This window comes from Balaenoptera musculus, chromosome 2, assembly GCF_009873245.2.
Source record: "Balaenoptera musculus isolate JJ_BM4_2016_0621 chromosome 2, mBalMus1.pri.v3, whole genome shotgun sequence".
Classification (NCBI taxonomy): domain Eukaryota; kingdom Metazoa; phylum Chordata; class Mammalia; order Artiodactyla; family Balaenopteridae; genus Balaenoptera; species Balaenoptera musculus.
In genome coordinates this window covers 165,327,397-165,354,477 of record NC_045786.1, presented here as the reverse complement: position 1 = coordinate 165,354,477, position 27,081 = coordinate 165,327,397, and the positions used below count along the sequence as shown (strand labels likewise).

General features: G+C 54.8%; 1 protein-coding gene across 2 annotated transcripts in view; it reads left to right on the top strand.

Annotated features, from left to right (window-relative positions):
* ASB2 (ankyrin repeat and SOCS box containing 2) overlaps positions 1-25,686 on the top strand; it is a 42,909-nt gene extending 17,223 nt beyond the window's left edge. For both annotated transcript variants that reach the window (XM_036843958.1, XM_036843959.1), the window contains exons 3-10: positions 3,486-3,584; positions 6,779-6,945; positions 7,772-7,927; positions 9,970-10,215; positions 13,260-13,431; positions 20,531-21,095; positions 22,094-22,247; positions 24,981-25,686. In XM_036843958.1, the coding sequence (XP_036699853.1) occupies positions 3,486-3,584; positions 6,779-6,945; positions 7,772-7,927; positions 9,970-10,215; positions 13,260-13,431; positions 20,531-21,095; positions 22,094-22,247; positions 24,981-25,117 (1,696 nt within the window). In that variant the 3' untranslated portion in view covers positions 25,118-25,686. The remainder of the gene's footprint in view (positions 1-3,485; positions 3,585-6,778; positions 6,946-7,771; positions 7,928-9,969; positions 10,216-13,259; positions 13,432-20,530; positions 21,096-22,093; positions 22,248-24,980) is intronic.
* Positions 25,687-27,081: the final 1,395 nt, after the last annotated feature.

Here is a 27,081-nt window from a genome sequence, read left to right as displayed (position 1 = left end):
TTCTTAGTCAAGGAGGTGGGCTTTGCAGGATTAATAGGAGTTTACCGAACAGTCTAGAGGAAGCAAACCTCTTTGAGCCTCAGTTTCCTCATCTGCAAAAGGGAGCCAATTTCATCTCCTTCACAAAGTGGACTAGAGAATGAAATGAGATGACTTGTGCTATGTGCCTATCATAAGACTTGGTACATAGCAAGCTCTCAATGAATTTTAGCCATGGGTGGGAAGGCAGAAGTTGCTGCAGCTTGGAATCCATGTTCTCTACTTGTGAGTCCTCTCTGGCCAGCCCAGAAAGGATGGATTGGCCAGTGGGTGAGAGAGAAACAGAACTCTCATGGGAGGAATGGGCGTGGAGGTAGCAATCCTGTGTGAGCTCTTCCTCTCTCCAGCCAAGAGGGCAGTGGGCTGGTTCTCCAGGAATTTGAGGTCTTGGCAAACAACCACACAGCACCAAGATTACCATACGGGACACTATCCCTACAAAGGCTTTTGTTTGTTTGTTTTGTTTCGTTCATTTAAATTTATCAAGCGCCTACGGTGCCAGGCCCTGTACTCATGACACCTGTGCTCGACATAGGGTTCGTGTGAGGACCAGATGGGAGAACAGGTATAGGATGCTGTTAGGTGGCAGGCATGGGAAGACTCTTGTATTTGTCAGCTCCCTCTGCTATTAAGATGCCTGCTTGCCACCCGCATTCAGCCAGGTCCAGGCCAATTTAACACCCTTCCTGGGGCTGGCCTGGGCTTCTCATTAACTCAGACAGGGCCCACTGAGAAGTCAGGGGGCCTTGCCATCACAGCCCTGGTCCCCACTCTCACCGAGCCTGAACTGTCTGAAGCCGGGACCAGCTGGACTCCAGGACAGGGCTGTTGGGAGCTGGTGATGGTGACATACTACCGACCCCCACCTACCCGCCCACACAAAGGACGTGGGGCCCTACCTGGGCCCTTTCCAGGGCATGACCTGTGCCCACATCCTGCCAGGTTGCTCTCACCTCTGATGACTCAGCCCTTGTGGTTTCCTCTGCTGGGAATTTCCCTGCTCTGGACCTGAGGTGAAATGGGGCCTGTAGCCTTGATCAGAAAGAGCACGGTGCCCGGCCCGCGGCCTGGCCCCCCTTCCGGCTCTGAGCACTCGTGCTGCCTGCCCCTAAAGCCTAGTTAACACGCTCAATTTCAGAGCGCCCAGAGCGAGTCCCCCTGCCTCTCTCCCGGCCCCTCCCTTGCGGCTCTGTGGTGGTATGTGTCCTCCCCCACCCCGACCCCAATGCCATTGATCTGCACCCCCAGGCCCTAGCACAGAAGGTGCAACCAGCAAGAGCTGGGAGATTCTTGCTGAATGTTCCTCCTCTGCACGTGGGACCAATGCACCGTCCAGGTGGCAGGGAGGATAGAAAGGAGGCGAAGCCATGCCCCATCGTGAGGGAATGTCACCGTCGCCATCTCGCTGCCATCCCCGCCAGCCTTACCGTTCCATTGTTGCTGTTATTATTATACCATCAGGGATATGTCCTAATTTTAGGGTGGTGGGTAGGTTTTCATCAATGAGTTTTACCTGGCTGAAAACATTCTAACAACAAAAAGTGATGGGAGGCCACACATAGATCAGTGATGACAGTGACTGGGTCCCCAGGGCCATGTAGAGATAGAAGCCCAGGGCTTTGTCATGACCACAGGGCTGGGGACTTCTCAGGTGGGCCTGGCCTCAGGCTGCTTCCATCTTGCCCAGCATCCTCCGCTTTTCAGGACCGGGAGCAAGTGCAGATAATGACACTGAAACAGCAGCTCTCAGGGCTGGGGAAAAGGGGCCCTGGCAGGGCCAGTCTCTGCACCCCCGTCCCCAGGATGTGGTCTGAGATCTGTATGGCGTCCTGAGTTTCCACGTGAGTTCATTGCAGTGAAGGCTCCACGGCAACCACAGCAGCGAGGAAACCCCTGGTCTGGTCCTGCCTCCTCATTTTGCAAAGGAGGAAACTGAGGCACAGAGAGGGGTGGGGGCTTGTTCCCAGTTTCAGGGCCTGTCCGCGTGGCGGCCTGAGAGCCAGAGAAGGGACAAAGGGGTGGGAGACACCAAGCCTCTGGAGGAGGGAGCACGTGTCGGAGCTCCGCGGCAGACAGGAGTTGACTCTGCAGCTGCGTGTGGCCCTGAGGCCGTTTCCCGCCTCTCGGAGCCTCAGTCTCTGAGTCTAGGAAAGGCAGTGGCATTGGCACCTGCTCTAGCATTCATGGCATCATGCTCGGCCTCGCTGCTCAGGAGCAGGTGGGGGAGAAGGAAGGTGGAAGGTGATGACCGTGGTGCCGCAGGTGAAGGGGGCTGCTGGCATCCTTCCCCTCTCTCTCTCGGCTCCCTCCCTTTCCCTGTGCCCCGGCCTGGCTGAGGGTGTCCACAAAATCTGCAGGGCCTCAGGGTCACAGTTCCAGCATCTCCGTGGCCCACGGGATGCTGGTCACCTGTAGCAACATCCTTCCCAATCCCGCAGGGGACCCCGCAGAGGGGCGCAGGAGACCAGGCCGGGTCCGCTGGGGTGTCTGTTGCCCCAGGGTCCCCAACCCGCTGGAAGAAGGGCCAGCATGTCCTGTTCCCATTCCAGCTCCAACCAATCCAGATCTGTGCAGTGGCCACCTCTCCTCCTTTCACCCCTCCTGTCCTCACAACAGCCCAGTGGGGTGGGAAAACTGAGACTCAGAGTGACGAAATAATGATGCAACGAATGGTGGACACGTGTGGAGCCCTGTGCCTGGCCCTCTGATAAGCACTTTACACCATTCACGCACTCAGGCCTCACCAGACCAAGTCCCAGAGAAGATGCACCTGTTCGAGGTCACACAGCCAGGGAGTGCCAGAGCCTGGATTTGAACCCGTGTCACTCTGACTCCAAGCCCTGACTCCGATGAACTTCTTCATGCATCCTTTTCCTCTACCCTTTGTACTGCTTGTTCCTGACCCTGGGACAGCAGGACCCTCTAATGAGGGTGTGAGCCAGTGAGGTGAGGGTGGGAGCACAGACCTGGCTTGGCGCCCCAGCTTTGCACCCCTAGCCCCCAACCCCGGTGAATCTCTTGCCCATCCCTGTGGGGACCCAGCCTGACCGCCCTGGGACTGAGCCTCTTTCATCCTGGAACCTGCTGCTGACTACTCTCACATCCTCCTGGGTGAAGAATGTCACCTTGCTTCATATCTGCCTCCCGCGTGGTTGGCTGGGGAAGGGGACCTTCGGGGGTGGGGTGAGGTTAACCTCATTGTTGTCTTATATGGTCATTTAAATCTCCCAGGGCTTCCTCCAAGGGCCAAAAATAATCTGGAGACACAGCAGCTGTGTCCAGCGCACAGGGAGGACCCGGCCATCTGCTTTGGTTCAGAGCCCTGTGTCTGTCTGTCAGTCTCTCCCCCTCGCTCTCCCTCCGTCCTCGTTCCTGCCTCCGGCCATGACCCGCTTCTCATATGCAGAGTATTTTTCCCTCTTTCACTCCTGCCCTGCACCCTCCAGGTCCGCTGTGTCTCCTGAGAGCGCCCCGACCTCAGCCCCCAAGGGCCTGTTCCAGGAGGTTATGCAGAAATACAACCGCAGCAAGTCCTCACAGCTGGCGTAAGTGCCCCCCCGTCCCCACACCGCGCGGCCCCCAGAGCATCCAAGCTCATTCACCTCCAAACTGGGGTTGGGGTGCGGGGACGGGAAGCAGTCCCACAGCCCCCAGGAAGAGGGGTACTCTGGAGGGACTCCCAGGAACACCCCTCCCAGGTGTGTCCCCCTGAGACTCAGCAGCTCCTGCCGAGCTGGGCTTGGTGGTCTCAGGCTCCATCCTCTAGGAACTGCCAGCCAGGCTGAGCTTGTGATTAACCCCTCACTTCCCCCAGAATGGGCCCTGCGTGCTGGAGTAGCCCCGTAGGGCTCTGAACCTGGGGACCCAGCGAGAGGGCGACGGGGGAGACGGCCCTAGTACTCCAGGGGCTCAGAGCTGAGGCCGATGAGCCAGCCCCCCATCCTGTCTCACTTTCCCGCATGCCATCACCGCGGGTCTATCTGAGCACACCCACGACGCCCACACCCACAAGTTTTGGTTTGCTCTGTTGTTTTTATTTATTAAGTGCCAGGTGCTAAAACCAAAAGATAATCCGAGCTGCAGGAAGGGCTCTGTTTGCCTGGCACCAGGGCGCTGGGCTAGGTGAGTCCTTGGAAAATAGCTCTGTGCTGTTTCCTTCTCTGCTCGACCCTAGAAGCAGCTAAAAACAAAAAAGGGGTCCCATCGCTGGAGCCCCTATTTCCTCGATTGGTTACATTGTGGGGAGGAGACAGTTGGCCCATGTTTTGTTCCTTCTTCGCAACCCTTTTCAAGTCCTGCCACCCCTCTCTTCCTTGGAGCTGCAGGTAGGATTTTGACAGTCTGGAAAAGCGAGACCCAGGTTCTGGTCTCAGTGCTGCTGCCACTTCCTGTGAGGCTGCCCGTGAGCCGCTGGCCCTCTCTGGGTCTCCCTTCTCCGTAGAGGAGGTTGGAGAGGACAGAGTGGCCTCCAGGGTCCTGGCCAGCTCCTCAGTCTCTGATGGTCTGATACCCCCAGCAGTTCCCCCCAGCCCTGGGGCGGGCACTTTGGCCGAGCTCATACAGAAGCTGGCGGTGTGTGTGTCTGAGCGCTCCAGGGTCCTTGCACCACAGCTGGACGAGGCCCAAGCTGAGTGGTGGGTCCTGAGAATGTTCTCATGACACCGCACACCCACCAAGGCCACAAGGGCAGCTAGCCCTCCTCCCTTCCGCTTCAGCCGGTCCCACAGGAGACCTTCCAGGAGAGACAGGACACCTACCCCACTGGGGCTTTTCCAGACACCAACAGGGGCTGCTCTGGCCGCTCGTAAGAGGAACTCACCAAGGTGGCAGTGATGGTGTTGATGGGGACTTCAGGGCTTATCTGGTCAGTTACCCATCGTCCTTGCTGGGTCTGTCCTTAACCAGCATCTGTGCTGTGAAGCTATTAATAACCAGAGAGGCTGAGAGTCAGGAGGAAGTGCCGCTCATGCTGGAGGGAGAGGCTGAGAGTCAGGAGGAAGTGCCGCTCATGCTGGAGGGAGAGGCTGAGAGTCAGGAAGTGCCGCTCATGCTGGAGCGGGGAGCAGCTGGGAGGGTAAAGGGGCTGGCCCTGGAGACACTCTGGGCCGATCGTGGCCGCTGACAGGGATGACGGCCCTGGGACAAGGCCTGCCTCCGGTCTCACCTCCTCCATCAGGGAAATGGGACCACTTACGCAGCTCATTCCCCAAGAGTGGACCCACAGCAGTCTGTCGTCCTCACTGACTCTCCAAGGATGGGGGAAGCCAGCTCAATGCATGAATGAATGAATGAATGAATGAACGAACGAACGAAGTGGCTTGGATGAGCCAAGCTAAGATGTTATCTTTCACATTAGCCCTGAAATCTTTTTGACATTCAGAAGTTTTAAATTGTGAAGGTGTCAAACGTATTAATCCTTCAGGTACTTAAATCTTTCAGCAGCTGAAAGTTCTAGAGGTGAGGAGAAGGGTCCGGAGAAAGGAAAGGGGTTGGGAAGACCCCAGAGAGATGTTTACTGTACGGAGTCCCCCCCTGAAGGGTCTGTGCCTTTGTCTCAGTGCAAACAGGCCCCGAAGGCGGAGGTGCTTGGTAAACTCTGGAGCGCTATGCTCAGGGAAGGAGTTTAATTATCACTAAAACCTCCTGTGGGGTCAGTGCTCCATCCCTTTGGGGGGGCCGACACTGGAAGCCCGAATCCTCCTCGTAGAAATGGTCTTGGTATAGCAGATGCAGCCACTGAAAGCTGCAGGGACAGAGGGGTCCCCTATTTCTCTTTTGGCCACCAAGGAGCTCTGTTTAAAAGGGACCCTTGGTTTCCATCTGTGGAAGTGAATGAGCTGGCCATGTTTCTAGTAGAGTGTCCCAATGTGGTGCCCAACTTGGAGATAAAGACATGGAAACACTCCAGGCCCAGGGATGTGCACAGGGGGATGGAACACTGGCGAAGCCTGGTCCAGAGCCTTCGCATTTATCTTCATAGGCCAGTGTGTCCTCCAAACGCTCAAAGGAGGCCATTGCAAAGATTGTTTTGAAAGAGATATAAATACAATCCCCAAAGAAACAAGCAAAACTCTAACAGGGAAGAGGCTGTCTTTTTGGAAATAGAAGGGATGAAGGAGTGAAATAATTGTTGGGGTTCTTAAATTCTGTATCCTTTCTTCCTCTCTCCCTCCCTTCCTTTCATATTCTCTCTCTCTCTCTTTCTTTCGAGCAGCAAATATTTATTAAGTACCTATTATGGACCAGCCACTGAGCTGGGCCGTGGGAACCAAATCATAAGGGATAAAAGAAGGACACGGGCCCTGTGGTCTTGGAGCTCATAGTCTCATAGTCCAGTGGGGGAGACAGACAGTGGGCAAACTATCAAAGACACGTAAAAGCCAGTGGTTAGCTGAGGGCTTAGGACCGGAGGCAGGGAGAGGCTGACCCGGGCAGGCAGGCTGAGGAAGCCGTGATGGGGCTGAGAGTCAGAGAGGCCAAGGTCAGGGCCGAGGTCGGGGCAGAATTCCCAGGGCACGCCCATGTGGGTTAGGAAAAATTATTCTCCTTATTGAGAGGACACGGCTGCAGGGGCTGAGCACCTGTCCCAGAGCAGCAGGGACAAGCAGGCTGTGCGATCCCACAGCCAGCCCCACTCCTGGTCACCAGCACGCCCTGCTTTCCTTCTGGGAGAAAGGCCACCTGGCCCTGCCTCTGCCTGCCCCAGTCCTGAGGAATGACCTGCCCCTTGCTCTCACAGGCCCGTGGACCCTGTGCTAAAGGCCATCAAGGAAGGCGATGAAGCGGCCTTGAAGGCGATGATCAAGGCGGGGAAGAACCTCGCAGAGCCCGACAAGGAGGGCTGGCTGCCGCTGCACGAGGCGGCCTACTACGGCCAGCTGAGCTGCCTGAAGGTGCTGCATCAAGGTGAGGCGGTGGGCTCTGTGCGCAGCCACAGGTGGGAATGGGACGCACGGGCAAGGGCACTTTCCTTGCGGAGCTTTGCCTCACCACAACCATGGTGAAGGGGGCAAGGCAAAGTTACCACCCCCCTTGCAGAGTTAAAGTCATCAAGTTGGAAGCAAGGAAGTGCTTCCCCGCCCATCCCGCCACCTCTCCAGGCCTCCCAGGACAGGAGGGCCTAATTCCTAGAAAAGGAATAAGGGAGGGCTGACTTGTGGGAGAGCCACTGCCAGCTTGTTCGAGAATGTTCCAGGGGCTGAGTTGGTGTGGAAAATACCGCAGCTGTGCCTGTGCCCTGCCAAGGCGGTCTCCAACAGCTGTGAGGCCCTGGGCAAATCATGCCTCCTCTCTGAGCCTCGGCTCTCCCCCAGGCCAGATGTGGCTGGGTAACACCTGCAGGCAGGAGTTACCTCTGCCCTCAAGAAGCACGGACCCCAGGCAGCCCACCACATTCCAGGGCAGAAGTGACTACATGAGACTGACTTCTGGCAGTGGCTGGTGGGAGTGTAAGGGAAGGACAGGGTCATTCGGAGAAGGAGGGGGTTCAACCAGGGAAGGCTTCCCAGAGGAGGTGGCATCTGAGCTGGATTAATATGACCGGGAAGCTGAAACAGCCCTGTGAAAGTGACTGAATCCAAGGCCAAGGGGATGAAGGCAGTGTGGATGGTAAATTCAGGTGGAGGCCACTCACATCTGTCCCTGGAACGGGGAGGAAATTGGGACCACCCCTGTGTTGGAGGGGGAGGTGGGTATCTTCCTCCTTTTGAGTTTCCTGGTCTATCCTCCCCAGCATACCCGGCAGTCATGGACCAGCGCACCCTGCAGGAGGAAACGGCCCTTTACCTGGCGACATGCAGGGGACACCTGGACTGCCTCCAATCCCTGCTCCAGGCTGGGGCTGAGCCCGACATCTCCAACAAGGCCCGAGAGACACCACTCTACAAAGGTGAGCCCACTGGGGTGGGCTTCCCCGAGGGAGGGTCCAGAAACTAGGTGGGCCATGGGGAGGATTGCTTGCAAAGTGTACAACTCCCCAAGGGGGTCTACTTTGATGGTGCAGCCTCATTCAGATGTATAACTTACATAGTTGAACCATTCATTCGTGCACATATTCAGTCCACATTTCCCAAGTCCTCCCATGGGCCAGGCACGCTGAGAGCCCTGAGATGAAACAATACGGCCCGTGCCCATGTGCTATCCCCATCCGGTGGGCGTCGATTCGCAGATGATGTAATAGTCAGCTACTGGCATTGAAGAGCTTGGCACAAGGCACCTGGGAACATTGGGGAGAGGCCCTGATGTGGAAGAGGGCATCCACAGGAGGGCGTCCCAGAACTGAGCCTGAATGGGAGGGATTTACCAGCTGGACAAGCAAGGGGAACAGCATAGGCAAAAGCAAAGAGGCGTGAGAGGGAATTTGTACCTCCGGGATGTTCGAGAAAAGGAAACATTCCTGGCTTACTCAATACATCATCCAAGGACATTCACTGGCTTCCCTGGCAGTACCCAGGGTCAAAATCCGAATACTCATGACAGTTGGTATTTATTGAGTGCTTACTACCTACCAGGCTCTGTTCTTTTTTCTAACCCTCAAAGCCATCCACGTACGAGGTAGGCAATGCTAGTATCCCATTTTACAGATGAGGCCCTGAGGCACAGAGAACTGACATGAGGCAGCCAGGATCACACAGCCAGCAAGGGCAGATCTGGGATCTAAACTCCGCGAGCTGGATGCCAGCACCACACTCTGAACTACTCCACGGTCAAGTGTTTCGTTCATGCCTATACACTTAAGCAATCAGCTTTGGGTCTTGCAAAAATGATAGGACCTTTACACTTTGAAAAACTACAGAAATCTCCAATTTCCCCTGTGTCTGGTATCCAGCACCTGGAATATTCCATAGGCAGCAGGAACCAGGTCCACTGCAGACCTGTGGTGGAAGTGTCTTCCCTAGAACTCATGTCCCCCGGGCACTGAAGCCATCACCTGGAGCCTCAGCTGTCCCAGAGAGAGCGCCCAATATGCTGGGTGACTCACAGCTGAAGCCTGGGCCCTGGTCCTGCATGAGCTCCACTATGTGCCAAGCTCCACCCTAGAGCCTTCGTATGCTACCTCACTCCATCCTCCCACGGCATCCTCTCGGGAAGGTTCCATTATCTGTGCTTTACAGGTGAGGAAACCAAGCCGGGGGTCCTGTTTGAAACACTACACAGGCAGCCCCCCTTCCTTCTCACCACCCCCTCTGACTGACTCAGAGAAGCTTCCAGGGATGGTTAATTTGGACAAGTGCTCAGCCTCTCTGGTAATAGCTCTGCCAGCGCTAAGGCTGCATTTAGGGCCTAGAGCAAGATGAGGCTTATAAGGGAGGTTTGAGCAGACTCAGAAGGTAAATTTTAACCCAAATTAAGTGAGTAGCTTTTGAGGAAGTGTTTTGAGCAGGACTATGGCACTGTCCTCCTCCTCCCCTTCTGGCCTCGTGGAGGACTGAAGCAGGTTAACACTGGAAAGGGAGATGAGGTGGGGCCGTCCGGAACCTTCCAGGGGACAGAGACTCCAGAACTGACTACCTGGATTTGAATCCCAATTCTGCCACTTACTATCTGTGTGACCTTGGGCAAGTCACTTAACTTCTCTGTGCCTCACTTTTCCCATCTGTGAAAGGGAATAACACTACATCCTTTAAGGGTGGTTGGGAGAACTAAATCAGTTAATTACATGAAGTGCTTAGAATAGAGTGCCTGGCACATAACCAGTGCCAGATACATATCAGCAAATATTAATTCTGATTAGTATTACTATTACTTTTAGTTGTATACCCTAGGTTTATGCAGAGACTGAAACTTAGTACAGATCCAGTAGATATTTGTTGAGTGAATCCACTTATGGCTGATGAGTGAATGGGTAGATGGACAAACGAATGAATGAAGTCTTGGCTGGCCAGGTCCTGCCGGGGCCCTGCTGACCATCTTGCTTCTCCCTGGGCACAGCCTGTGAGCGCAAGAACGTGGAGGCGGTGAGGATGCTGGTGCAGTACAACGCGGACACGAACCACCGCTGTAACCGAGGCTGGACGGCTCTGCACGAGTCTGTAGCTCACAATGACCTGGAGGTCATGGAGATCCTGGTGAGCAGAGGTGCTAAGGTGGAAGCCAAGAATGTCTATGGCATCACCCCCTTGTTCGTGGCCGCCCAGAGCGGGCAGCTGGAGGCACTGAGGTTCCTGGCCAAACACGGTGAGTGCTAGGGTCCCTGGGTCATGGAGTTCCCAAGGGGCACAGCTGGGAAGGACCTCCGAGATCAACTCTAAGGGAAGGCAAGTTTAGGGGTCCTCTATGGATATACTCTGACTGAGTGATGCTATCTTCCGGGAGTACCGTGTTGAGAAGGATTCTGAGGCTGTTTCTAGGCTCAGCCGGAAATGTGTTGAGCTCCACCAGTGATCCCTGCAATTAGGCACAAACTTGGAGTGGAGTGGCACACGTGCCGTATATTAGCCATCTCTAACCTAGCCCAACAACCTCATTTTACAAATGAGGAATCTGAGGCCCAGAAAGAGGAAGGGACTTATCTATCTATAGTCACGTAGCAAATTAGTGATAGAACTAGCCAGAATCTTAGTCTCCCGACACCCTAACCACTTCTCTTTCTATCATGGCCAGAAGGAACTTCAGACAACATGTAGGTCACCTCCTCACTTTATAGGTGATGAAACCAAGGACCAGAATAGGAAAATGATTTGTCGACGGTCTCACGGAAAATTAGTGGCAGAACTGGGATTTGAACCCTGGTCTTCGCACTCTTTGCCTCTGAAAAATCTTTGTTCACTTAATGGCACAAAATAAAATAATACTGCCTGAAATATCATGTCCCAGTAACAGAAGACTCCAAGACTTTGGCAGACATTCTTTTGGTTAAAGAGTATTATATTCTGATCTACCCCAAGAACACTTTTGATTTCCTTTCTCCCTCCATGGGAAGTGACCCTTCCACTTAAGCAACAGAGAACACAGAGGTAAGCCAGACGCTGGGGCTGAGTTGGAATAATTTGGAATAATTTGTTGAGGACCCTGCTGTGTGCCAAGCACTGCACTAAGCATGAACACAGAAGAGGCCAGTGGGGTTTCCTCCACAGCCCTAAGAGGTAGGGAGTGTCCTCATGCCATTTTGTAGATGAGGAGACCGAGGCTCACAGAGGTTAAATGATTGGTCACAGTCAGAGCCTGGATTCCGACTGCGTCCATCTGACTCCAAACTGCATGCTCTTCGCACCCCGCCCCCCCACCCCAGGCCTCGAGAATTTCCATCCTGGGACTTGGCCTGGATAAGCGTCCACCTACTCAGCACGTGCCCGAGCAGTTGGGAAAACAGACCCAGGGCACTTCCTTGCCGCTGGGGACATATCTGCGCTGACCAGCCTGAGGACAAAGGGGCACAGGCAGGGTCCTGGGAGCCAGGAAAGGAGGCTGGGCAAAGGGCAGGGTGCTCAGCGGGCAGGCGAGGGGAACCGGCTAACGCTAAACATCTGCCCAGCTCTCCTGCTGACGCCCTTAGTCAGGGTCTGTTCCCGTTGTGGGCTGAGTCCATTTGCAAATGCAAATATTTTTCTTGTGTGAGCAGGCGGCTTTGCCGGAGGCCGGCGGGGTTCAGGTTTCCAGGGAGCCTGACTTTGAGAGCTTGGCAGTGTCAGAGCCGCTGGCCACCTCTCCCTCGGGGTGGAGGCAGAACCAGCCTCTGCGACCCGGCCCCTCCATCCTGGAGAACTCGCATTTGCTGAGCAGTCCTGCTGTGCCAGCCACCTCGTGGGGAGGTTGTCTTAGTTCACTCGGGCAGCTATCACAGAATACCACAGACTGGGTGGCTTACAGACAACCAAGGTTTATTTCTCACAGTTTTGGAGACTGGGAAGTCCAAGATCAAGGTGCCGGTGGATTCAGTGTCCCATGAGAGCCTGTCCCAACTTCCTAGGCAGCCAACTTCTCGCTGTGTCCTCACATGGTGGAGGAGCGAGGGAGTTCTCTGTGGTCTCTTTTATTATGGCACCAATCCCATTCATGAGGGCTCCACCCTTATAACCTAATCACCTCCCAAAGGCTCCCCTTTCTAACAGCATCACACTGGGGATTACGTTTCATATGAGTTTTCAGGGGACATGAGTGTTTCAGTCTATAGCAGATATTTGCTTACATTGCCTTATTTACTCCTTGCAGTTGAGTAGGTACTATTATTCCTGGTCAACAGATGAGAAAACTGAGGCTCCTAAAGGCTGCCCAAGGCCAGAGAGCTGTACAGCATGAAACAGAAACTTCAACTGGTTCTTGTCTGGCATGAAAGCCTGTGCTCTTTCCGCTAGACCAGAAATCAGTCATCAAAAATTTTAAATTACAAGAAAGCTTGTGATAAGCTGAACGCCTAGAGATAGGGGATCTGTGGTTAACAGATGCTCTTGATTTCAGCCCTTACTGACATTTCACTGCCATCTGAGTTCTGTTTCCTTCCAGAATAGGGAGGGGCTGGGAACAGGCTGCACTCCTCTTTGCAGAGAAACCTCTGCATTCTCTCTGTCACCACCAGGAGACGGAGAAGACGTAGGGGACCGGGCTCACAGGAGACTGTCCCCAGGCTGGATTCCTCCCTCCTGCAGCACAGTGTGGTGTTTCCTTCAGAGGAGACAAGAAGTAATTCCTCTCTTATTCCTTGAAATGGAAGGCAGAGAAGAGCAAATCCCAATGAATAAAATTATTAGGGGTTTTCCTTACGAGGAGGCTCTGTGCCCTCCTAGAGCTGTGAGGGCCTTCCTCAGGGCAGGATCTGGATCCTTTTAGGTGGAATGAGTGTTGAGAGCATGGTCTCTGCCATCTGACCATCTGCCAAGGCTTCTGCCATCGGATCATCTGGGTTCAAGTTTTGGCTCTTCCCTTATGAGCTGGGGGTTCTGGGGCCAGTTGCAGAGGTTCTCTATGCTTCATCGTCCTTGTCTGTGACATGGAGATAAAGTTGTTACTGATTGCATGGGGTTACAATATGTTGTGGACTCAGAGAGATAGTATAGGTAAAGCACAGTGTCCGGCACAGAGCAAGCGCTCAGTAAATCCCAGCATCGTCGTGGCAGCTCAGGATGGCAGACAGTGGGTCTCAATGCAGCAGAAAGGAGCTGGAGGTCCTCCGGGTGATCCAATGCATCACAGTGGTTAGGGCAGCAGCGCCCAGCCCGAGGTGGGCATTACATCAAGGACAGTGACCGCCCTGATCACTCACCCATCCGCCTCTCCTTCGCCAGGTGCTGAGATCAACACACAGGCCAGCGACCATGCGTCTGCCCTCTACGAGGCCTGCAAGAACGAGCACGAGAAGGTAGTGGAGTTCCTGCTGTCGCAGGGCGCCGACGCCAACAAGGCCAACAAGGATGGCATACTCCCACTGCACATCGCTTCCAAGAAGGGCAACTACAGGTCAGCCCAGGCCCCGCCTCCAGGCCCCTAGACTCCTCCCCTGCCCCACCCATTCCTCTGAATGCCCCGCCCATGGGGGTAGGGAGGCCCAGGAGAGGTCAGAGCCCAGGCCACGTTTTAGGTGGAAAAGAGGAAGACCTCTCAGCAGTCAGCAAGCTAGAGTGAATGCTTACAACACCAGGAACAATAATAATAGCCAACACCTATGTGGCACTTTCCAGCACTTTACATTAGAAATGTGTTTAATCCTTTTAACAACTGTACTTTTCATAATTCTTTTAACAGACCTACTGAGGTAGATACGATTATCTTCATTTTTTCTCAAATGAGGAAGCTAAGACAGAGAGGTTGAGTGACTTGCCCAAGGTCACTCAGCTTGCAAATGACAGTTTACTCACCTGTTCCAAATGTCACATCTACTGGATTCCACACAGGAAGCCAGATATGAGTCTGGACTAGTGGATATTTCTGTTGGGGATGCAAAGATAACCTCTTAGGCAGTTAGCAGGCATACAGGGGATACCTACAATAATACAAATAGTACCAGTGATACTAGCTAGTTTTTCTTAAGCACTTACTACGTGCTAGGTACTTTGAGCAAGATGAGAGAAGCTGAAGTTTTCAGGGAGCAGTCTGGTGGGACGGAAGATGAGCACACACACACACACACACACAGATTCATGACAAATGAAAGAGCATGAAGAGCTGAGCTCCGTGGTGGTCCTAGAGGCTAGCATGGGCTGGAAGCAGAGGTGTGCTAGAGCTGGCTTGTACGGCTCCTGTGAGCTGACTGATCACATCGGTAGTCTGAAATTGGCCATGGTGAGAGTATTTACGCCATGGAAATTAATGATTCTTAGAAATCAGAGGCCCCTCCTCCCCCCAGAGAGCAAGTTGTTAAACCTCCACCTGCACCACCACTAGCTGGAGGGTCAGGGAAGACTCGCCTAGGAGGTGGAACTCTAGCTGCCCGTGGAGATGCACAGGGCCCAGTAATTTCCATTCGGCCAGTGTTCCCCAAACTTTGAGCATTCACAGACATTCTTCCTGATTTTGGATATCTGTACCCTCACTTCTTAGTATTTTCCTTTCAAGACATTATTATTTTAAATGAATTTGTTTTCAAAAGGGAACGTTTATCACACTATTAAATTGTTAAAATGATCAATTTACAATTAATAAAAAAAACTTCTCACCTAAAATCCCATCTCATGTACCCCAGACGACACACTTTGGGAAATGCAGCCCTGTCCTCAGCAGGGAGAAGATCGTGCGTGCTGGAGAGTGTGGGTGGTCTTCGCTAAGGCAGAGGGAAATGGGGGTGAGAGTGACATCCTGGAGAATGGAGTGGAGACACAAGGAGACAGAGCTGACCCTCAGGGCCCCAGGCCCTGCTCTGTAGGTACCCGCACAAATGACCAACCAAGGATGCCCTCCCCGCTCCATGCCCCATACATGCACAGAGGAGACCCCGCCTTGTCTGGACCAAGTAGCAGGCTGTGAGGCAGACATATCTGGGTTTGAATGCCTGCTGAGGCCTTGGGGAGCTTGCTTAACCTTTCTGAGCCTCAATTCCCTCTTGTGTAAAATGGGAGGTAGGTTGCACTGCCTCGGGGTCTGTTGCGGGGACTAGTGAATTGGATATACGTGGCTACAGAATGGAAATAAAGCCCTCAGCAGAGCGCCTGGCACACAGTAGGTGCTCACTGGGTCTGCGTTCTCTCTTACGTAGGAAGGGTACATTCCATCATTTTTCAGTGAAGCCAGTGAAGGGATGAAAGCAACGCAAGTCAGGCAGAGGTGGTGGGCAAGATAGCATCTTGCTCTTCAGCTCCAGAAAGATCCAGCATCAGTCAACAAACATGGATTATCTTAACCTGACTCCAGAGAGATCCCGAGGGAAAGAGACAGAAGGGTTGACCCTTGAAATCTCCTGGTACACTGGCTCCGCATACTTGCCTGTACAGCACAGTCACTCTGGGCTATTTTTTAAATGACACGTCCCAGACACACGGAAGCAGAATCTCCAGGAGAGAAGGAGCCCAAGTCTCTATCATTGAAAAGCTCTGAGTCAACCAGAGACAGCCCAGCCAGACCTTTGGTGGGGACCATTGATCTAATCCAAGCCTGATTTTGCAGAGGAGAGACCCGAGGACAGAGATGGGTAGTGGCTTGCCAGAGAGTGGCAGAGCTGGGACTGTCACTTGGCATCCTCCAGTCACGCCCAGTGCCTTCAGGTGGAACTGGATGTCAGCAGTCTGGCCCCAGCTGGTGGGGAGTTTGAAGGAGCACTGGCTGTGGCTAAGGATGGCCAGGGAGAAAGGTTGGGCCTCTCTGGAGCCACCAATGTGAATGGTTTATGCTCTCCCAGAGTCTCCTGCTTTGGACTCGTGCTGACTCCCAAAGCCATTTCCCTGGTTATTCACCCTCCATCCTCAGCTCCCAGTTCCCTCTGGACCCCAAGACTGAGAGGGGCCAGTCCACCTTTTGAGGGCTGCCCTACAAAGGGGTAAAGCCGATTCCCAGCAGCTCCTGCCACCTGGCAGGGCCCACGGCCAGGCAAGCCCCCAGAGCTGCACTCACTCCCTGGGCATGTGGCACGCGGCCCTCTCCACGCTGTCCTCCCTTGGCTGCTTGGGGATTTGATGTGAATTTCCCTAGGCCTTCCGCACTCAGCCACCTGCCAGGACGCCCTGCCTGTCCGTAGCATGGAAAGTGGCTCCAGCATCTGGGCTCGGTGTTCACCAGATGGTGCCTTCAGCAATTTTAACTGGAGGGCGTGACATTTGGGCATGGCTGAGAAAGGAGTCCCCAAGACCCCAAAGTCTTAGGCACCTCTAAGACATACTTTTTCTTTCTTTTTTTATAAATTTATTTATTTATCTTTTTTTATTTTTGGCTGCGCTGGGTCTTCATTGCTGTGCACGGGCTTTCTCTAGTTGTGGCGAGCAGGGGCTACTCTGTTGTGGTGGCTTCTCTTGTTGCGGAGCACGGGCTCTAGGTGCACGGGGTCAGTAGTTGTGGCACACAGGCTTCGTTGCTCCACGGCATGTGGGATCTTCCCGGACCAGGCCTCGAACCTGTGTCCCCTGCATTGGCCGGCGGATTCTTAACCACTGTGCCACCAGGGAAGCCCCAAGACACACTTTTTCTTATTTTTCATTTCCAGTTTAGCAAAGACACCTTATGAGATTAAAACTCAGCACCAAAGATAGACTTGTTAAGAAGTTGTATTAGACAAGAGCAGATGGCACAAGATCCCTTTAAACTGAATGTAGAACAGCACTGAAAGCCCTGGTTCTCAACCTTGGCTACACACTGGAACCCTGGGGAACTCTTAAAACCCTGAGGCTTGGGTGCCACCCTCAGAGATACCGCTGTAAGCAATCTGGGTTGGGGCTAGGGCTGCAGGATTTCTAAAAGCCCTCAGGTGATTTTACCAGGCATCCCAGGGGAGAACCAATATGTAGTTTGTGGCTGACATATAATACTGACTTGTATTTTGGACCTTCCCTAATTTTTAAATATTCTTTCTCTTTTACTTCTAATTTATATTACCTTTGCAAGCCACTTAAAACTCTTTCTGGGAAAGGCAGAATAGAGAACATTTAATACATTAAATTAAAATGCATTTTTCAACACATTCATAAGCAAGTTAGCATGCCCGTTAATTAAAAGGGAAACTGAGGCTCAGAGCTCAAGGCCTCCCAGAAAATAAGAGGACAGGCCCCTTTATCTAACCCCATCCACTCCAGGAAACTGCTTTACTGCTTGTGTCTTCTGGAGGAAAATGAAGGTTTGCAGCAAAGTTTCTCAAGGCGTGATGCATAGATCATCCACCTCAGATTCCAGGGCCCCTCGCCAGACCTGCTGAATTGGGCCCTGAATGACAGGGCCCAGGAATCTGCATTTTCAGGATTCCCTCAGGGATTCTGAGTTGCACAGGGATTGAGAGCACGCAGTCTGCATCCTCAGCAAGCTCCATTCTCTCTCTGAGGACCCGGAGACCCCTAGGCTTGCTTGTTCATCCAGCAGGTGGCACAGAGTGGCAGTGGGCCTGTTCTTCCTCCTTCGTGGAAGACCTGCTCCCCTGCTCCAGCTCCCAGGGGAAAAGCTGCAGACTTTCCCCCAGAGGGATTCCCTCGTGGGCAGGAGTCCCACTGTGCCCTTGGGAACACCCTCAGGCAGATTCTCCACTGGCGGAGCCTTTTCTGGCTCCATAAGGGCTCAGAAAAGAGGTGATCCTCCCTCAACACACACACATACACACGCACGCACACGCGCGCGCACACACACACACACACACACACTGCCAGGTTGACACAGTGCTACCAGTGGTATTGGGAGCAGAGCCATTTGTGGGCGGCTGGTTCCCTAGTGAAAGTCAAGTCCATGGTCAAATTTACACTGAATGCTGGCAGAGGTCACACCACCGTGACCCAGTAACCCAGGACGCTGAGCTGGTGGGTGCAGCCCCCGTGCTGGGGAAAGGAGAAGAGAGGGACAGGAAACTGGGCCTCCTAGACACCAAAGTTTCTGCCAGGCAATGGGTACCTTTGTTCTCTTCTTAAGGTGAATTTTGAGCACCTGTGGTCCCAGGACCTGCCCATGGGAGAAGTGGGAATGTCCCAGTCTATCTTGTGGGGTGTCCCCCTCATCCTCCTGCCCTCCTCCCACCAACTGGGCTGTGGGAGAGAAGTGACATGCAGTGGGGCCACCAACACTCCCCAGGCCTAGGGGGACTGGGGCAACATGGAAAGGCCTGGCCTTGGGCATTCCGACACCTGCATTCTGCCCTGGCTTTGCCATCCACCTCCAGTCCAACCTCCACCTCCCGCCCCACACCCGGGTCTCAGTTTCACCCTCTGTAAAATGGGAGGCTGGACACACTGATCTCCAGACCGCCCCCCCCCCCCAGCATTACATTTACTCTCAGCTTGGCCAAGTCCTCCAGAAGCGTACAACAATTAGATAATTTCACTGTGTTATTTTCTGGGACTCTAGGCAACGTCCAGTCACGTTCCCACATTTCTGCCACTTTCCCTTGGTTCAGCAGGGGACCAGTGGAGACCAGCTGTGACCATACCAGCCCATCTGGCCAGTGGCCCCAGGCAGCCCCTTTCGCTGTTTTTCCCGTGCCTGGGCATGTTACGGCTGTTAGGGAGCATTTGTTGGCGATGGCTGTGGTCCAGGGTGAGGCCCCCGCCCCGCCTTTGACCAGCACCTCAACAGAGCAAGGTCAGGCCTCCTGAGCCTGCACAAATAGAAATTAGGAGGCAATTAGCCCCCCTGGGTGTGTGAATTTCCTTTTGAGGTTTGAGAGGCAGATTTTAAGCAAACACAGCGTCACTAACCATAATAATACTTTCCACTGAGATCCTAATGGGAGGTCCCTGGCATCACATTTCTAAGAAGCCAGAAGCCCCAGGAGCCCAAGTGCCAGGAAGCAAAGAGGTGTGGGAATGGGCCTGGTGGCACCTGCTTGCCCTGCCATGGCCACTTCCTTGGAGCCCACACAAGGTCGCCTGTCAGCAGGGATTGTGTGGATTAGGGTCTGTAATCACATCAGTGGCAAGAGCTTGGCAGGTGGCAGGGGTCTAGGGGAAGACAGCAAATACAAGGGGTCAGGATTCCTGGGGTCAAGCCCCAGAACTGCTTTATGGCCCTTGATCAGTCACTTCATCCCTCTGAGCCCCGTCTGTTACAAAGAAGGCTACAGACCCACTCTGGCTACCTCCACAGCCTGCAGTGAAGGTAAAATGAGGCAGGCAAGTAATGTGTTGTGAAGAATTGTAGAACCCTGTGACATAGCAGCTGTCTCCTGACTGCCACACAAGAAGCAGAGGAGTGGTTAAGAGTGTGGCCCTCACTCTAGGGGGAATCAGACTACCTGGGTTCAAATACTGGCTCCATCACCTACTGCCTGTGTATCCCTGGGCTTCTCTTTCCTCATCTGTAAATGAGGTTAATGCTAGTACACATCTCACAGGGCTGTTGGGAGGATATAACAGATTAGCGTAGGTTAAGTGCTGAGAATAGCGCCTGATTCAGCAGAAGAGAGCAGAGTCAGGGCTGGCAGCAATCTCCAACCTCAGCCGCAGCTGATCAACCCTCTCCAAGCCACAGGCAGGGCAGAGAGCCTGGGAGAGGCTAGAGTCAGCCTTCAGGGGAAGAGGCTTTGAGACTCACAGAACCGGGGCTAACTGAGGGCTAACTGGGGTCTGGGGCAGGAGTGGCTGGGGCCAGACAGATTTGTCCCCTCCTGTCCCCCAGGACCTGGTGGCTCCACCGAGGCCTCAGAGCAGCAAGACAGAGATGCAGGACAGCTCAGCCCTGGAGTCAGAGGAGGGTACAAATCCTGGTTTGTGTTTCCCGATGTATGGCCTGGGCCAGTCCCCTAACCGCTCTGAGCATTGAGTTTTGTCATCCGGAAAAATGGGAATGACGAGACATACTTTATGGGGTGTTGTAAAGATTAAACCGAATAGTGTTTGTAAGGCCTTTGGCTGTCTCCTGGCACGTAGTAAGCCCTTGGATATATGGCTGACCCTGCCCGCCCACGCCTACCCACATCCCCAGCCTACCTAGGCAGGGCAGGGTCTAGCTCCACGCTTCACGATGTGGCTCTACTGCCTCCTGAAGATAGTAGCTCGGACAGTCATTAGGTTTGGGGGCCTTCCAATCAATTCCCTCAGATAATTGAGCTGGGAATGGGCAACACTCCTTAGCCTGAAATAAGTCGGCAAGAGATTCTTGAAACCACAGGCCAGTCTGGCTGAGGTTTTTAAGGACTCAGACTTTGGAGGCTAAGGGTTGTGGGTTTGAAGCCCAGCTCCACTCATTACTGGCTCTGTGATTTTGAGAAGGTGGTGGAAGCTCTCTGAGCCTCAAGTTTCCTTATCTGTAAAGCAGACCCAGTCTCCCCCAAGTGGTAATTGTGAGAACGGCTGTCTCCGCGGCGCCCCCTGCTGGTGGGCCCGTGCCTCCTCACTCAGTGGTTATGAGTGGCAGAGCCTGGCCCCTCCGCTTCCCCCGGGGTCGGGTCCGGCCCAGACGTGCGGGCAGCCCCGTGACCCGCGCGTGCCCGCCCCGCCCGCAGGATCGTGCAGATGTTGCTGCCGGTGACCAGCCGCACGCGCGTGCGCCGTAGCGGCATCAGCCCGCTGCACCTGGCCGCCGAGCGCAACAACGACGAGGTGCTCGAGGCTCTGCTGAGCGCGCGCTTCGACGTGAACGCGCCCCTGGCGCCCGAGCGCGCGCGCCTCTACGAGGACCGGCGCAGCTCGGCGCTGTACTTCGCGGTGGTCAACAACAACGTGTACGCCACCGAGCTGCTGCTGGCCGCGGGCGCCGACCCCAACCGCGACGTCATCAACCCCCTGCTGGTGGCCATCCGCCACGGCTGCCTGCGCACCATGCAGCTGCTGCTGGACCACGGCGCCAACATCGACGCCTACATCGCCACGCACCCCACCGCCTTCCCCGCCACCATCATGTTCTCCATGAAGTGCCTGTCGCTGCTCAAGTTCATCATGGACCTCGGCTGCAACGGCGAGCCCTGCTTCTCGTGCCTGTACGGCAACGGCCCGCACCCGCCCGCCCCGTCGCCCTCCAACAGGTTCAACGACGCGCCCGCCTCGAACAAGGCGCCAGGCGTGGTGCAGGTAGGAAGGCGCGTCTGGGGGAGGGCGGCCAGGGCCAGTGCGCTCCGGAGGCTGGGGGGACTAGTGGTTCACTCGCTCCCGAGGCTGTGTGCACCGGAGGCGGGGTGGAATACACTAGGGAGGCAGCAGAAGATGGTGATTAGCAGGATTTGGAGGCAGTGTGGACTCGTGGTCAGTGCACTTTGGAGGGAGTGTAAGCTAGTATTTAGCGCTCTTCGGAGGCAGCGGAACCCGGTGTTAGCATGCTTTAGAGGTAGCAGAACTCAGTGGTTCACGTGAGCGATTAGCATGCTTTAGAGGCAGCAGAACTTAGTGGTTCACGTGAGAAATTAAGTCCTTTCTTTGGTCTGCTGTTTTTGGGGAAGGAACAGTGGAGCAGGGGATTGGTGAGGAACTCTGCAAAACTGAGGGGTTCATCGCCCCCAGCAAACCTACACCTGGATATGAGGTTGATTGACCAGGATCGGGGTGGAGGTGAGAGCAGGCTGGTACAAGGTCAGGTGAGGTGCAGAAGGTCAGTGACCCCAGCGGCAAGACCTGTCCATGGTGATGACTTAAATAAGCCAGAACGTAAAATGAAAAGGAAATTAGAAATTAGAAACCTCCTCTTGGAGATATTAACAATGGCTAATGGCCATCACTTATGGGCTAACCTCTGTGTGCAGAGAAGTTTACGTTTATATTACCTTAATTCTCATTAAAAAAAACCCTTGAAGTTGGTGTCATATACCCATTTTCTAGACAAGGAAGTTGAGGCTTAGGGAGGTGATGTGACTTGCCCAAGTTGCCCACCTCCCGCTTTTGGCAGCAGTAGGCCTGTGTTGATGAGAGAGGGGTGTGGATGCGGAGAACTGGATTCTCCCCTGGGCGTGCCCAGTGTCTGTCCTCAGACATGTCCCCTGCCCTCACTGGCCGCAGGTTCCCACCTGTAGGATGAGCTTGCTGAGGCGGTGCCCTTGGTCCTGGGTGTCCCAGCACTGGCGTGTGTTCCCTTTCAGTTCTGCGAGATCCTGTCTGCCCCGGAGGTGAGCCGCTGGGCAGGGCCCATCATCGACGTCCTCCTGGACTACGTGGGCAACGTGCAGCTCTGCTCCCGGCTGAAGGAGCACATTGACAGCTTCGAGGACTGGGCTGTCATCAAGGAGAAAGCAGGTAGGGGCCGTCACTGCTGCGGCTGGCAGGTCACCCTGCCTGACTCAGGCCCGGGACTCGGGGCCTGTGACTGTTACTGACATTTGATGAGCACCTTCTCGTACCAGGCTCTGTGCTGCGTGTCACGTCCAGTGTCTCCGTGGTTCCTCGTTTTGTAAGTGAGGAGCCTGGCCCTCACACTGTCACTTGGCGAGTGTCTCACCACTAGTTAGTGGCAGAGCTGGGCTTCAAACCCAGGTTTGATCGACCCCAACATCCCGCCACTAAATCTCTCTAGGATGCTTTAAACAAAAACTCCAGCTCCCCGCGGGGTATCAGGACCTTTAGAGTAAGTCGCCCAGGATTATGGGCCACTGGGAAGCAGTGTGGCGGGGTGGAGGAGGGAGTGATGGGCTAGGGCATCTCAAACTGCACAGTGCACACGAAGCACCTGAGCGTCTTGTTTAAAAATGCAGAGTCTGACTCAACAGGTCTGGGGCGGGGCCTAAAAGTCTGCATTTCAGCATGCTCCCAGGTGGTGCCGGTGCTCTCAGTTCATTGGCCACCCCTGGAGCCGCACTGGTCTAGGGGACAGGCCCCCGGAGCTCTGGAACCAGGGGCTTGCTGGGTGACCGTGGGCAGGACTCCCCTCTGGACCTCAGTATCCCTGTGTGAGCAGAGCAGGTTGGGCAGGCTCAATGTCCAGCCCCATCCAGCTCTGCCAGCTTGGGGTGTTTGCAGGGGCGGGTGTGTGCCTGGCACAGTGAGGTGGGCTTTGGCCACGGTCCAGCAGCTGTGTGCAGTGTAGATGGAGCAATCCCTATAAGAAATTATGGGCGGGTGAGGCGTCAGAGCCAGTTGAGCTGGGTGCTGCAGCTGATACTGAGGAGATGCCTGCCCCGAGGCAATCCAGCTGCCCCAGGGCTTTCTCTGGCTCTAGGGGGCACAGTCCTGTCTCTGACCAAGTGCTTGTCAATCACGTAGCACAGAGGCTGACCCACAGAAAGTTATTATTATCCCACCATTGCTGCTGCTGTCCCCAGGTGAAAACGCTGCCTCATTACCTGTGCAGTTGTCCCACAGCCCAGTTGCCCAACTCTGACTTGCCAAGTTCCTCCTTGATCCCTGTGCCCCTTTGAACCCAAACTTGCCGTAGGATTTTCCATTTGCACAAATGCCTGGGAGCTCTTGAATTGAGGCCCTTAATAAAGTTACTGGGCTGGCGATAGCGAGGAGGAGGAGGGGGCGGAGGACGGGGGGAGGGTGGGATGGACTTGCCCACTCACTGGGAACTCTAGATGCTCAATAAACAAACGTTCCTTGAATTAATGAATAATTGGTTGCCATCATGGTGACTGGCCACTAGAGGCCACTAGAGAATAGAGCAGTCCTTGCTTAGATGTCATCCCATCTCTCACTGTCCCCTCCTCAAGCCCTGCCTGGGAAGGGTAATTTACAACTAAACTGTGTCCCTGGGAAAAAATATGCTGAACCCTTTAGTGTGCTACAAACATTTATTAACAGGAAAAACAAATAGTTCTTAACCAATACCTCTTTTGGTTACTTTAAAGCCCACCCTCCATCTGCGAAACACTTTCCCACGTGTGTTTTCATTTAATGCTGTGACGTTGACATCAGAGACTCCAAAGCCAGCCAGGATACCAGCCCTGGTGGCCCTGTGTCCTTTGCCTACCAGTGGCCTTTTGCCTTCCCACAAGCTCAGACTTCATTCAGCCGAGAACGGGGCTGAGCATTCCAGAGGGCAGCCTCTGTCCTGAGATCAGAGGGCAGCGGAAGTGTCAGCAATGCCGTGATGGGGCAGCTAGTGAGACAGCCCTGCAGCTGGCTGGCCTCCCCCCTCCCCCCACATTCCTGCTGCACCCTGATCTTCCCTGGGTGGCGGTGGCCTCTTTGGCTTGGCACTGCTACTTCCCCTGCCTGGAATGCCCTGCCTCCCTCCCTCCCTCACCTGGCAAATTCCTACCCACCCATCAGGACTCTGCTCAGATGCGCCATCTGGTGTGGAAGCCTTTCGCCAAAGCTCCTGAGTGGGTACCCCTGCATCTCTGGCCCGAGCACGGGGCCAGCCACAGTGAAGGGGTCAGCACGTGTTTGTTGAATGAAGGAATGGCATTCTTTGATTCAGCAAATACCTACCCTGTTACCAGGGCTGAAATTAATTACTAGATGCATCAGGCCCTGCTCTTACCTCTCTCTCCCGCTTCCCCGGCCCCCCAGCTGAGAAAACTCCACTGAATGAGGTATCCCGGGGGCCTCCTGGAGGAGGCAGCCCAGTGGGATTCTGGGACCTGCTGGAAGCTGCCCAGTCCCTGCCCCTTGACCCTGACTTCTCTGCACCCCCCAGAGCCCAGAGCTGAATTCCATGCATGGGGGCACTTAAGAGGTCGTATTTGCTAAGGCTGTGAGGAGGGGCGGGGTTTGGGCTGATGTGTAGAGGAAGGGGCACAGGACAAAGGAAGTGCCAGTTCTAGCCCCAGGTGTGATCCTCGCTAAGCCCTCACCTGTAAAATGGGTTTGGTACCTGCCCTGCTACTTCCCTGGGCTGTGCAGACGAATGAGGGGTGACGTCTTTTCAGTTGGCAGGGGCCGGGGTTACGGAGCATGGGGTAGTCCAGGCGCCCGCTCTCTTCGCCAGCCACGTGGGTTGGGTACTTCCCACAAGCCAGGGGTCACAGGTGCAAACCCTCTGCCGGTTGCAAACGGCGAATCAGCATCTCTCTCTCCTTTTTCCAGAACCTCCAAGACCCCTGGTTCACCTTTGCCGGCTGCAAGTTCGAAAAGCCATTGGGAAATACCGTATAAAACTCTTGGACACGTTGCCACTCCCAGGCAGGCTGATTAGATACCTGAAATATGAGAACACCCAGTAACCGGAGCACGTGGAGAAGGAGTGGCTCCTCAGACTGTTTCACTGAGTGTCAGGCCAGCAGTGTCCCCAAATCCAAGGGGACCTGGTGACAGACGAGGCTGTGGGCTGCCTCCGTCTCAGCTGGGGTAGCGCCGTGATCTCACCGGTCTCTGGGCCAGAGCTTTGCCCAGAGCAGAGGACGGAATGTGTCAAGTAGGAGAAGAACCATGTTTGTTTTCAAATGGACGAGGAGATCCCCGACCTTCTCTGCCATCAGGGATGGCAGAAAGCTCCATTCCTGGGGCCAGGAGATGGGACCAGGGCAGAACTTGGGGTGGTCTGCGGGAGGCAGGGGCCAGCAGGGAAGCCCTGGCGCCGCCTCTGGGCTGTGGCTGGAGAGCTTTCGGGGGTGAGTCTGTCTTTCCCAGACAGCCTCGCTGCAGAGTGTCCCTGTGCCCCTCCCCCTTTGCTCCGTGAAACTCTCCACTTGACTCTGAGCTCTCTCCCCAGAGGTGTGGCCCAGGGGAGTGGGGTGGGGAGACCTCGGTCCCAAAGGGCTTCCTTAGGTACAATAAATGTTGCACAGATGGTGCCCTGCCCGGTGAAGTCCCTTTCGCCAGACCCCTCCGGGGCCTCAGGTCCTTAGCCTAGCTCCTGGCGGGAGTGGGGGAGAAGCAGGTGCTGGGACAAGGCACGTGGACTCCTGATAGTGTCACTTTGGTTTGGGCTTCTGAAAGGCCCAAGAGAATGTGTCCTTCATTCACCAGAAGAGACCTGACAGCCCCAGGAGAGGGGGCAGCTTCCTGCCCTGTGGTTGGAGCAGCCAAGGTTGGTTTTTCTCTCCCAGTTCAGTTGTCATGGAAACTGGAGCTTCATCACAAACAGGGTCTCAGATCCTACAAGTCTCCTGACACCTGGGCTTGTCCTGTACACGTGTTCCCTGGCACTGTCTTCACGTCTTACCCGTTTTGCTACAAAAGCTGAGATACTGGGGAAAACCATTCAAATACCGGCTCCTGTGAGCTAACGCCAGAGGGATGGACATCGTCAGCCCTTGCAAAGGCACCACACTTGAGAGACAGGAAGCCTTGTGCCCCCCATTGCATCCTTCCGTCCTCACGTGGGTGCGGGAGGAGCCCGGCAGGAGCTGCAAGCCCATTTTGGGTGGTGCAGGTGAGAGAGCTGAGGTCTGGCACGGCTGTAGTGCTTTCTCGCCGTCTGAGTCCCGCTCGCCGAGATTGCCTTGTTTCCATGGAAGTCCCAGTGACTCATAGATGCTGCCTTCCCTGACTGCTTAAAGCCACTCAGGTGACACCAGAGCAGGTGACCTACCTCAGAGTCTGCTCCGGCCCCGCCCCAGGAGAGGCTTAAGCGAGGTCAGACGTACTTTCTGGCTTTTGGCAAACAAGCAGCTGGGCAGGTTGGGGGAGCATGGGTTCCAGGCCTGGCTCTGCTGTTGGCTCACTCCTCTGGGGCCTCAGGTTGCCATCCTTGTGGCCCCTGGTGGCCTTGCTGGCTCTGACACGCTGGCTTGCCGTGGAACCAGTAAGTCCCAGTGTCTTCCTGAAGAGGACGAGTCTGCCAAATGACACCTTCCAGCCAGGGGTCAGAGGGGACTAGGCCACATCTTGCCCACTCCCTCCTGGTACAGGAGGGAAAACAGGCCCAGGGAAGGGAAGGGACTTGCCTGGGTACACACAGCAAATCCCCGGGATTCCAGCCCAGCAGTGCTTGGCTAGAGTCCCACGCTGTCTTGCTGCAGAGATCCTGAGGAAATATCGAAGGAAACCTGCGTCCTCCCGGACTGGGGATGTTCAACCCCAGGGTCCCAGGGGAAGGGGCCAAGGAGGGCTCAGTGCATAGCCAGAGGAAAGCCCTGACTGAAGAATGCCTTTGCTGACCTGGGAGCCAGAGGGGGTGGTAGTCAATGATGGGACAGAGCAGAAAGATGTTGTTTGGGGGCATTTGGGGTGGGGCTGGGTATCA